This window comes from Lactuca virosa, chromosome 4 (genome assembly GCF_052849685.1).
Source record: "Lactuca virosa cultivar CGN04683 chromosome 4, Lactuca_virosa_CGN04683_v6, whole genome shotgun sequence".
Classification (NCBI taxonomy): Eukaryota; Viridiplantae; Streptophyta; class Magnoliopsida; order Asterales; family Asteraceae; genus Lactuca; species Lactuca virosa.
In genome coordinates, this window is record NC_136429.1 from 452849726 (window position 1) to 452862746 (window position 13021).

The 13021-nt window shown below is 39.2% G+C and overlaps 1 protein-coding gene across 1 annotated transcript; it reads left to right on the forward strand.

Moving 5' to 3' along the window:
• The first annotated feature begins 11171 nt into the window (after nucleotides 1-11171).
• On the forward strand, nucleotides 11172-12470 carry LOC145106750 (uncharacterized). Its single transcript, XM_079043681.1, has one exon. The coding sequence runs from the start codon at nucleotides 11172-11174 to the stop codon at nucleotides 12468-12470; it is 1299 nt and encodes a 432-aa protein (XP_078899807.1).
• Nucleotides 12471-13021: the final 551 nt, after the last annotated feature.

The window sequence follows — 13021 nt, forward strand, 5'->3', positions numbered from 1 at the left end:
CCTTCCACCCTCCTTAAATCGGGTGGTGAATTGCAGGAATGGGATTGTGTGAATGAATATTTAATTCCATAGTTGTTTTACTTTTTAGGATTTTATATTGTAAGGTGTTTGTCTATGTTTAGAGGTTATAGGATGTTAGGGAACTTATGTTGAGGGTTGTGATGAAGATTTCCTTGCCTGTTCTTGTTTGATGGGGCTTGGGGTTCGATTCACATTCCCAAAACCTGATAGTGATGGTTGAATTTCGTGAGAGTCGTTAGAGGTTGACGGATTGGGATAAGCTTGAGAGTCATTAGAAGTTGACGGACCGGGATAATCCTGAGAGTTGTTAGAGGTTGATAGATTAGGATAAGCCCGAGAGTCATTTGGGGTTGAGGGATTGGGTCACACTCCAGTACCTCTAGGCATCATTGGGTTGTAATGATTTCTTCGGAAGTTGGTGAGTAGGTAAGTTGGAAAATGATTGTTAGAATTAGAAGGATTAGAAAAATCTTAGATTAATGAGCTTTTGGCATTGGTAAGTTCACCCTCTAGGACATGGAATGCACTATATTCCACTGATGTGGATTACATAGTAATATCAAGGATTTCAGACCAATGGATTTCCGGTCTGGGGAAGTCTACCATTAGACTTGGGTTGTGTTTGCAGAATTGGGAGTTTTCTATTTTGAGGGGTTGCATTGGAGTTGGTCAGATCGTTGATGGAGATAAAGGTAGCTATAGCAGTTAATTAAGTTAAGTTGGTTGATTTTATTCTAGTGACACTGTCTCTATTCCATTTGGCTGCGTAGACCTCTTTTGTGTAAGTATCATTCTTTTGGTGAGAGGTTTAGGGAAAATCTTGAGGAATAGTGTTGTAGTGATCTTTTGCAATTTAGCAGGATCGGATTTCATGGACGAAATCTGTTTCAAGTGGGGGAGAATTTGAACACCCTATTTCTGATGATGTTTTTCCATTCTTTAATTGAGGGTTTAATAGTCCAAAGTAAAGTAGAAGGATGGGGCGAAGCAGGAAGCTATTAATCTTAATTGCTGAAAATTTGAAAAGCTGGAATTAATCGTAAAGGATGCAGGACGCCTGACCCATGGGATGAAAGCCTTTTTGGGCTTTTGGGGCTATTTAAACACCCTTAATTCTCTAGGTTTGGATCATTTATGGCGTCCATGACACTTTAGAGAGAGAGAGAGAGAGAGAGATTCAAATTCCCTAACCCTCATTCTCTCATTTTTTAGCCTTGGTGTCATTGGAGAAGTTATTTCTCATTATTTGTGGTTGAAGCTTGAAGATCAAGTATCTCTTATGGGAATTAAAGGTAGGTTATAGCTTAGATTCAACAAGTTTGCACCTTTTCTGGACCATTGTGAGAATAAAGCTTCAAAGTTTCCTTTTTGTTTGCTAGATCTTGCTTATTGTCATTTTTATGCACTTTTGGTCCCTTCTTGGTAGTGAGCATGGAGTTGAGATGACCGCAACTTCTTTTGAGCACTTAGGATTGTTCTATGGACCTTCTGGACTTGGAAAGGTGGTGTTTTGTGCATGTCCTCTAAGTCATGCAATTTGTGTTGGGTTTTAGGTAATTTTAGTGCATAAAGTTTAGATCTTGCTTTATTGGAGTGTCTTAATGAGTAACATTGGAAACTTTATTCATTAAGACATTACTAAGGATCAGATCTGGATGTTTAGGGTTTTAACTTAATGGATTAAGTCTTTTCACTTTGTGAAGAAGGTCTGGACGCACTGCAACCTTCCCTCGCACATTACACTTTTTAGGGGTTTCTAAGGCACGTTTGTTTTAACCTGAGATCCTGACTATTTTGTCATTTTGTGGATGCGGGGCGACCGTCTGAAAATTTTGTTGACATGTTGACTTTTGACCAAGTTTGACTTTGGGTCAAACTTTAGGGTTTTGGTTGTAGATTGAGGTTTTTCCTTTATAGGCGTGCAGACGGTTTGCTGGTCTGATCTGTGCCAGAATTCGAGTGTGTGGCTGTAATTGGTCACATTTCCGAGCGGGTGAGTCTCCTTACTTTATAATTTGTGTTACACTATATACCTTTGTATGATATGATGTAAAGGAGTGATGGTATGTTGTTCGGGTGCGCATGATACTATATCCTTTTGTATGCTGATATACTAGTTGGAGTGTAGATAATATTTGTGATCTTTGAGTGAATGTCGTAGGGGTGGTGTGTAGTGAAATACGATAACATGAGAACTCTTGACTTAGGTCTTATTGCATGTTACTTGTTTGCTTGTGGCTTTAAAGTGGGATCATTTGTTCGACTCTTTATCTTATCTATGGGTACATATAATTATTCTTTCCTTTTGTGGTTGCCAATATTAGTGTACAATGCTGTATGAGCCCTCAGTATGTTAGGACATGAATGTGTTAACGAATGCTGTTAGGCAGGCAAACTAGTTTGTTAGTTGCCTGTGGTGTTGGACTATTTGTTTATCTGTTATACATATAGCTAGGTTTAAATGTGGATTGACATCAATTGTGCGGACGTGTGGACAATGCTATTCTGTGAGAATAAAAAAGAAAATATGTTGTTTGATAATGTGAATACGTTCAATCTTACATAACTATTGTCATTATCATGCATTCTCACCAATTAAATCGTCTATAAGGTTATTATAGATTTTTATTATTATTCACATTCTGTCAGAACGCTGTCAGGATGTTTATTGAGTCGTATTTTGTATGAATGAAAATGAGTGAAAAACGATGCGTGAGAACAAAAATGAATAAGAATTAGTGAGAATGAATGGAAATGACAATAATTGTGTGAGGTTGAACGTATTCACATTACTAAACAACTTATTCTTTTAGTAATTCTCATAGAATAGCACTGTCCACACGTCCGCACAATAGTTGTCCATCCACATTATAACCTAGCCCTATATATATATATAAATATATATATATATATATATATATATATATATATATATATATATATATATATATATATATATATATATATATATATATATATGTTGACATATTCTGTGATGAGTTGAGTGCAATCCAACTATGTGTTGTAGGCTAAGATACTCAAGGTGGACCAACTTTATGCTGAAGGCAAAAATGTGTAGACCATCATTAAGCTGAAGGCCAGGGGTAGACAAGTTTGTGCTGAAGGCCGAGGGGAGGGGTAGACCAACTTTGTGTTGATGACCGATACGTGTATGCATTGTGTGTATATGGTGATATGTGGTATTTTAGGTAAATCACTAAGCTTCGCGCTTACAGTTGTAGATTAAACATTTTTTAGGTACTGCAGATGATCGTGGGAAGGCGAAGACGTGAGTGTATACACTCATCAGCAACTTTCATATTTAGTGATTCCACATGATGTATTAGACTCTGATTTTATGATTACACTTTTTGAAACAACTGGTTTTATTGGATTGGTTTATGAAATTGGTATTTTATCATAATGAAAAATTGAAAATTTTACTAGTGAAAAATGGGGCGTTACTGATGGGTTTTGAGCACTATAACAATCCTATGGTGCCATACAACCCTAATGCTTTGGACCTAAGTTTTCTCAAGTTATACATGCAATTTTATTTTGTCCAAAGCATGAACCCTATCTAGCATACAATTTTGAGATTTACAACATAAAACAAGTTAGATGAATACCTCTTTGTTGTAGCTTGTGCAACTTGGCCTTTCAAGAGCTTAGTACCTCAAATGTGATACCTCAAATAAGTCACAAACACCAAGAACAATGGAGGACTATGAGAGAGAGGCTAGGAGGCACCAAAAATCGGCTAGGGTTTCTTCTTGGAAGTCTTGGCTGATTTTAGGAGTGTTAGGGGTTACATTTATAGTGTGGAATTCCTAGGGTTTTAACTTGTAAACCCTAATTCATCATGGACTCTTCAAATTTGATAGGCCCATTTGAATAACTCTTCATCGACTCTCATATAGATTTAGTCCATCCCTAATCAACATGGATCATTAGCCCAAACTATATGTATTACTGATTTACCTAATCAGTCCCCGCAAATTTAATCAATCCCTTTATGATCACTAAATTAATTCCAAATAAATTCCTGATCAATACCAATTAAATAATATGATTTCTCAATTAATATATTATTCTTATAATATATTAATAAATCACAAATAACCTCTTACTCAAATATCCATCCTATCAAATTGCTCCGGTGAAGGCAACCCAAAAGGACCATGCTACTATCGGGTCAAGTACATACCAATTATAGTTATGGGCTTGGACACCTAATCCAACAGTCTCCCACTTGGATAAGTCTAATAAATATAACTGCCAATGTAACTTCAAAATCCGATTAGCAATCGTAGTTCTCAAAAGCCGCTTTCCAACTATGATCTAGTCAATGACTCGTCCTTTAGATAAGTGATCATATAATGCTATGTTCTTCAAGATATCGTGTGGAAAAAGACATGGAATAAAGTCATACTCATTCTCCAACAGTTTGTTTCCTGATTTCTGATTTGTTTGACGTAGAACTTAATTGAACACATCAATTGAGTCCTGACTGGGCCCGACACATAAGTCAAAACAAAATCATCGAGGGGCCCAAGATATCGCTTTTAATCCTCTTAGGATAAAAGGAAAAAATAAACTTCGACTTATATGCTTGTACTAATTACTTGTTAAATTATACACAACAACACATTTTATAACATTAAGTTACCGATGCGTTTTCGTACTATCAATGCACAACCAAATTGTAATTAACAACTCATATATCTTGGTTTGAAGACTACGATATTATCGTCTCACAATCAATCATGATAAATTCCATGAAGTGATTCATGTGAGCGTGGGTTTAATGCAATACTCAAATCTTATTTCAGGAGCACTCATGAACGTTGTAGAAAACTTTGGCTATGTCTAAACACTTTACACAATCTACAAGCCAATTCATGACAGTCTAACTTCATAATCTACTTCCAAAGTATGATCGAGTTTGGATAGTTCGAATAATCATATTATTCTGGAAGTCAAAACATGCAAAAAGTGAAACATAAAATAAACAATTGACAAAAGACAGTAAACTTTACTTATAAATAAAACCCTTGTTATTTAATCATCAAATGTCAATTACATTTATTTATTATAAGTTTCTAACTGCCTATCTAATCACTAAAACTAATATCGTCCCTTAGGCCAATGCTCTTAGCATGCTGCAAATGCTTAACCCTACTCAGTCCCTTCGTAAAGGGATCTGCTGGGTTATCCTCTGACGATAACCTCTTCACTACGAGGAGTCCCTATTCTACTCGATGTCTTATGAAGTGATATTTTCTGTCGATGTGCCTGGATTTGCCATGATCCCACGGTTCCTTGCTTAAGGCGACTGCACCCTCGTTGTCATAGAAAATCTCCATAGGCTCCTTTACAACTGGTACAACTCCAAGGTCTCCGATGAAGTTCTTTAGCCATATTTCCTCCTTCGACGCTTCGCTTGCTGCTATGTACTCTGATTTGCATGTTGAATTAGCTACAGTCTCCTATTTGGAACTTTTCCATGTTACTGCTCCTCCATTTAGGGTAAATACGCAGCCCGACTAAGAGCGGAAATTATCTCTGTCGGTTTGAATGCTGGTGTTAATATACCCTGTCACTCTCAAGTCATCACTCCCACCAAGGGTTAGGACCCAGTCCTTAGTCCTCCGCAGGTAATTAAGAATGTTCTTTACTGCTATCCAATGAGTTTTACCAGGATTCCCTTGATATCGAGTAACCATGCCCAAAGCAAAAGCCACATCAGGGCGAGTACATGTCATAGCATACATGATCGAGCCAATGGCAGAAGCATATGGTACTCGACTCATTTATGCTATTTCGGCATCAGTACTCGGACTTTGAGTCTTACTCAGTTTGGTATTGCTCTTGATAGGCAATTCTCCTTTCTTGGAATTCTCCATGTTGAAACGTTTCAACACCTTGTCCAAGTAGGTACTTTGACTATGTCCTATTAGTCTTTTACTCCTATTTCTTAATATCCTTATCCCTAGAATGTATGCAGCTTCCCCGAGGTCCTTCATAGAGAAACACTTCCCAAGCCAGGACCTAACTTCCTACAAGGCTGGAACGTCATTTCCTATGAGTAGTATGTCATCCACATATAATACGAGAAAGCTAACAATACTCCCACTAGCCTTGACATATATGTAGGACTCATCCTCGCATCTCGAAAATCCGAACTATTTGACTTTCTCATCGAAACAAAGATTCCATCTGCGAGATGCTTGCTTTAGTCCATAAATGGATTTCTCAAGCTTACACACTCTGTTAGGGTACTTCGCATCCACAAAACTCTCTGGCTGAATAATGTAAACATCTTCAGCCAACTTCCCATTAAGGAAAGCGGTTTTGACATCCATCTGTCATATTTCATAATCGTGAAACGCAGCTATGGCTATCATAACCCTTATAGATTTGATATTCTCTACTGGTGAGAAGGTCTCATCATAGTCAACTCCAGGAGTTTGAGTAAAGCCCTTCGCAACCAATCGCGCCTTATATGTGTGTACTTTCCCATCCATGTTAGTCTTCTTCTTGAAGATCCATTTGCACCCGACCGTCTTACGACCTAGTACATTGTCAACCAAGTTCCAAACTTGATTGTCATACATAGACTAAATATCGCTGTCCATCGCCTCTTTCCACTTTGCAGACTCTCGGCCTGCCATGGATTCCTTGTAGTTGTTAGGTTCATCCAAATTTATCAGGGTGCTATCACTGATAAACGTATCACCTTTACTTGTTATATGAAAACCATACAACACAGGTGGAACACTAACTCTACTGGAACGTCTCAGAGGTAAGGACTGGTCAACTAGTTCAACAGGAGTCTCATCCTTAGGTTGAGCGCTAGTGTTAGAGGTTCCTTCATCGCTTAAGTCTTGAAGCTCTTCAAGGTTAATTTGCCTCCCACTATCCTCTTGGCATATGAGTTCTCTTTCACGAAAGACACCCCTTCGCGCTATGAAGACCACGTTCTCACTAGGTCTATAGAATAAATATCCAAAGGATTTCTATGGGTAGCCGATGAAAATAAAACGCTCACTACGAGGTTCAAGCTTGTCGTGAGTCTCTCATCTTACGAAAGCCTCGCAACCCCAAACCTTGATATGTGCTAACGAGGGAACCTTCCTTGTCCACATTTCGTGAGGTGTTTTGGCAACCTTCTTAGTTGGGACTATATTAAGGATATGGGCGGCAGTCTCGAAGGCATACTCCCAGAATGAGATAGGTAATGAAGCCCGACTCATCATAGAACGAACCATGTCCAACAAGGTTTGTTTGCGCCTCTCAGCCACACCATTAAGCTGCGGTGTCCTAGGTGGCGTCAATTGTGAAACAATTCCACATTCTTTAAGATAATCGTGGAACTCAATACTAAGATACTCACCACCTCGATCGGATCAAATCATCTTTATCTTACTGCCCAATTTATTTTCCACTTCTTGTTTAAACTCTTTGAACTTTTCAAAGGTTTCCTACTTGTGCTTGATTAAGTAGATATACCCATATCTACTATAATCGTCGGTAAAGGTTACATAGAAGCGGTTAGCATCCCTTGTGGCGGATCTGAAGGGTCCACACACATCGGTGTGTATGAGATCCAACAAACCCTCACCTTTTTCACAAGTACCAGTGAAAGGTGACTTGGTCATCTTTCCAAGCAAACAAGATTCGCATGTGTCATCCGACTTTAAGTCAAATGACTCCAACACTCCATCCTTTTGGAGTTGGGCTATGCGCTTCTTGTTGACATGTCCAAGATGACAATGCCACAAGCATGCCTTGTCCAAACCATTGGACGAATCAATATGCAATACATTATTTCCTAAGTTGTCAACAACCATCACAGTTTCATATATACCATTACAAGGCAATGCTTCAAAATAAAATTTACCATTATAAAAAGCATTAATAGAACCAATTTCATTGTTAAATGAAAATCTAAAACCTTGTTTATACAAACCATGAAAATAAATAATGTTTCTCGCCATATTTGACGAGTAGCAACAATTGTTCAAATCTTGCCCTAACCCATTACTAAGCAATAAAGAATAAACTCCAATCTTGGTGATAGGTGACACTTTCCTATTCCCCATGATCAACTTCATCTTCCCGTGCTCCACATCCCTACTTCTTTTTAGACCATGTAAATAAAAACAAATGTGAAAACCACATCCTGTATCAAGGACCCAAGAACTAGCATGTGATGAGTTGTTAGATTGAATAGTGTAAATACCTGCGAAGGTGGGCTTTATCTTCCCATCCTTGATGTCCTGCAAGTATTTAGGGAAGCTTCATTTCCAATGCCCTTTTTCATGACAATGGAAGCACTCTGCGTCCTTTGGATTGGATGAGGGAGTAGCAGAACCACCTTTGGACCCACTAGAAGAAGATCCATCACGAGACTTTCCCTTGTGATTCTTTGAAGGAGCTTTCCTTTTCTTCCCTTTACCATGTCCAATTTCCAGGACTGGGGCAGTAGCAGTAGGAGTGGGTACAACAGACTTGGACCTAAGTTTTCTCAAGTTGTACATGCAGTTATCTTTTGTCCAAAGCATGAACCCTAACTAGCATACAATTTTGATATTTACAACATAAAACAAGTTAGATGAATACCTCTTTGTTGTAGCTTGTGGAACTTGGCTTTTCAAGAGCTTAGTACCTCAAATATGATACCTCAAATAAGTCACAAACACCAAGAACAATGGAGGACTATGAGAGAGAGGCTAGGAGGCACCAAAAATTGGCTAGGGTTTCTTCTTGGAAGTCTTGGCCTATTTTAGGAGTGTTAGGGGTTACATTTATAGTGTGGAATTCCTAGGGTTTTGTTAGGTGCATTTTGTGCACCCTTTTTGCACACCTTTTAGTCCCATTTCATGCATCTATTTAGCATAATTGTTCTTCCTTTTTCTTACTTTTCATCATATTCATGTTAGTCTCTAGAACAACCTTATTTGCACACTTTCAGTCTTTTTCAGGTAAACCGGAGCTTGGAATGCGCTTTGGGAGGTGCCGGGAAGCATTGGTAAAGATTTCGGGATGATCGGGCGAAGAACGAAAAAGTTGAAAAAATCAAGTTGGGAGTCGGAGTCAGAAGGGTACACGGGCCGTGTTGGATTTACACTGCAAAATCAACACGGGCCGTGTTGACCAAAAGGAAAGCTGTTGACCTAGCTGAACACGGGCCGCGTCCTTTTTGCCCTATGCTGAACACGGGCCGTGTTCGACCCAAGCAAAACTAACTTTTGGCAGTTTTCCTATTTTTCATATTACGGGAAATTGGGTCATTTGGGGAGACACACATCATATCAGAGCATATTTTGAGAAGGGAATTCGAAGGTTATTGCAAGGGATTGATCAATAATCATTTGGAAACATTATTTCTAGTATTTTGTAAGTTGTAATCACACATTATTTCCATCTTTTGTTCTTGTGATTTGTTCTTAGTCATGTGTGGCTAAGAAACCCTAGTTTCTAGTTCTTATTCAAAACATGTTGATTGCTTGACTTGAAGCATATGATTTGATGTTTGATTTGTGATTCTATTCTAGTGATTATGTTCTTGTTTAAACTAGAATCCTTAAATTTGATTTGTGTTTGATTGGCCACTTTCATGAATTGAATTTTGGTGTAGTTAATTAAATTTTAGGGCACCTAATCGTTCTATAAAGTTAATGGTTGGTAACAAACAATAGGTTTTCTTATTGTAGAACATTTATCACATGTTTTCACACTTCCGAGCGTATGAGAAGAAATGAACATTGTTGGGAAGCTTGTACAAAACTTAATGCAGTTTTTCAATACAATCTAAGAGCGTGTTTAGGTTGAATTAGTAAAGCTAGGTCTAGTCAAAGAGCGTGTTTTGATTAGATAATTTGGCAAGCGAGAGGTATTAGAGCGTGTTAATATCTTTCAGTACCAACTTAGAATAGTAATCACAAATTACATCAAGTCATAATGAGGTTAAATGACAACATTGAGAACTAGAACTGGAAGCACTTTTACAACCTGTTTACAAATCTATTTCATTTTCTGCATGTTTCAAAGTTGATTGTTATTTTCATTATTTGACTTTTGCAAACAAATCCCCCTTTGTGACCAAAGTACCTTGCGCAAAGAGGTATAGACTTTTATCCCGTGTCTCTGTGGTTCGACCCTTCTTGCCTTGTACTACCTTTTTAGTGCATTAAAGCAGTGTATTTGGAGTCTGTTGTACCCCTATTATTTGTTGGGTTTGACACGCCTAGCAAATTGGCGCCGTTGCCGGGGACACGGTGTTACTAATTGTTTATGCCTAGATCTTTCCGTACAGCTACACCATTGCCAATTGACCCAGAGATAGAGAAGACTGTAAAGAAGCTACGGAAGCAAGCAAAGCTTCGTAAGAGGCAACCGGTTTCCAGAACTTCTTCATCATCTACCCCTCCGGTCATCAACATTTGGGAGGATAGACCCCTCTCAAGTGTGTCCGCATTCGAAACAAAAACCCCTCATCATCATCTCAACCATCCTCACCCATAAATACCACCCCACTCTCTTCACCTACTCATAACATCCCAAACACTACACCCACAGAAACCTCAATTCCTACTCATACCATGGGAGATAACCATGGAGGGAATCCACCTCCAAACCCACCACCCGAGCAAACTCTCTGTCAATGGTCGAGGCAAGAGGTTACTCAACAACCTCTTTGCATCACATATCCAGCAGCCAAAAATCTCGAACTTAAATCCGGACTCATCCACCTACTCCCTACCTTTAGAGGTTTGGAAAATGAAGATCGTCACAAGTTCCTCACTGAGTTCCATGTTGTATGTGTGGGCATGAAACCACACAATGTCACAGAGGATCAAATCAAGCTTAGGGCATTCCCCTTCGCAGTGCAAGATGCAGCCAAAGACTGGCTTTATGACCTCCCACGGGGGACGGTAACTACTTGGGTAGATCTTGCAAGGTTGTTTTTGGATAAGTACTTTCCCGAGATGAAAGCTTCAGCCCTACAGAGGGAAATCATTGGAATAAAGCAACACAAGAGAGAAGCTTTTCACACATATTGGGAAAGGTTCAAGAAACTTTGTGCCTGATGCCCAAAGCATGGAATCACCGAATACCAGCTCCTCCAGTATTTCATTGAAGGCATGACTCCAATGGAAAGAAGGCTTCTTAATGCCTCCAGTGGCGGATCTTTACCCGACAAGACTCCCACTGAAATCTGCAACTTGATCAAAAACATGGCTAAAGATTCTAAACATTCAAGTCATGATGATGAATGGTACACGGATGCACCCCGCGGTGTAAAGGAAGTCCAAACTCCTCAAATTGAAGCTCAATTGTCCGAGCTTACTAAAGTGGTTATGATGCTAGCCAAAGACAAAGGTGTGCAGCCCACACCCCGCCCGTGCGGTATTTGCACTCAAGTGGGGCACCCAACCGATATGTGCCCACAACTTCAAGACGAGGATTATGCGGAAGCAAATGCGTTAGGAGAATATTCCGGGTCAAACCAAAGGGGATTTGAGCACTCACGAAATGACCAAAGATTGAACAACAATCAAGCTTGGGGTGGAAATCAACAGGGAAATTATCAACCAAATCAACCACATCAATACCAACAAAAACCACCATTTCCTCAAAATCAACAAAGACCACCTTTTCAACCTCAAAATTTCCAGCCAAGGCATCCACCACAACCACCTCCACAAGCGGGTTCATCAAGCATGTCACTAGAAGATATTGTCAAGAGCCTTGCCACTAGTACTCAAAGCTTCCAACAAGAAATGAAAGCAAGCATAAAAAGCTTGGAGCAACAAGTTTCACAACTTGCTCAATCCGTGAGTAAGATGGAATCACATGGCAAGCTACCATCTCAAACCGAGAAGAACCCGAAACACAACGCATGTGCCATTACCTTAAGAGGTGGGAAAAGCTATGAAGGTCCAAAGATGCCTGATGAAGAAGAGGAAGAGAAAGAGATTGAGGTGGAAGAAGCTGTCAAAGAAGAGGGAAGGAAAAATACTTCCGAGTCAAATAAACCAAGAGAGACCGAAGTGAAAGTCACACCAGCTCCATTTCCTTCAAGGCTAACAAGTACAAAGAGAGAACGGGAAGATGACGAAATCATGGCAATGTTCCGAAAGGTTGAAATCAATATCCTCCTTTTAGATGCTATTACACAGATTCCTAGATATGCTATGTTTCTTAAGGAACTTTCCACATCTAAGAAAAAGCTTAAAGGAAATCAAACTGTAAAAGTAGGGGAAAACGTTTCAGTCGTGTTACAAAAACGGCTACCAAAAAAATGCAAGGACCCGAGTGTTTTCACGGTTCCTTTTAAAATGGGTAACCTTTTTGTACCACGTGCCATGCTAGACCTTGGAGCATCAATTAATGTCTTGCCCTATTCAAGCTATAAGACAATGGGAATTAGACCTTTATAAAAAACCGGAGTTATTATTCAACTTGCCGACCGGTCTTTGGTACACCCAAAAGGTGTATTGGAGGACGTGTTAGTGCAAGTCAATGAACTTGTATTTCCTGCTGACTTTTATGTTTTGGATATGGGTGATGACAACACCCCACAATCGAGCTCCATCCTTTTGGGGAGACCCTTCATGAGTACCGCAAAAACAAAAATAGACGTAGCAAATGGTACTTTGTCTATGGAGTTCGATGGTGAGGTGATCAACTTTAATATCTTTGAAGCTATGCGTTATCCTAGTGATATTCATTCTTTAAACTTCGTAGATGTTATTGATTCATGTACTAATGATTGTTTTGAGTTGTCAAGCGAAGATGTGCTAACCACCATCTTGAGCAAGCATTTTTATGAAGCAGGGATCAAGAATCTGACTGATAAGTATATGTTGGAGGATGAGTTGATTGAAGCAATCAACTCCTTGGAAAAAGCACAACCTTTGAGAGTTGAACCACCCCGCATGAAGGTCAAAAATCCCGATCCAAAACTCCTTCCATCCATAGTACACCCACC

What these genes read in the sequence shown, in the direction of transcription:
- LOC145106750 (XM_079043681.1), top strand. Translation starts at nt 11,172, where the DNA reads ATGACTCCAATGGAAAGAAGGCTTCTTAATGCCTCCAGTGGCGGATCT.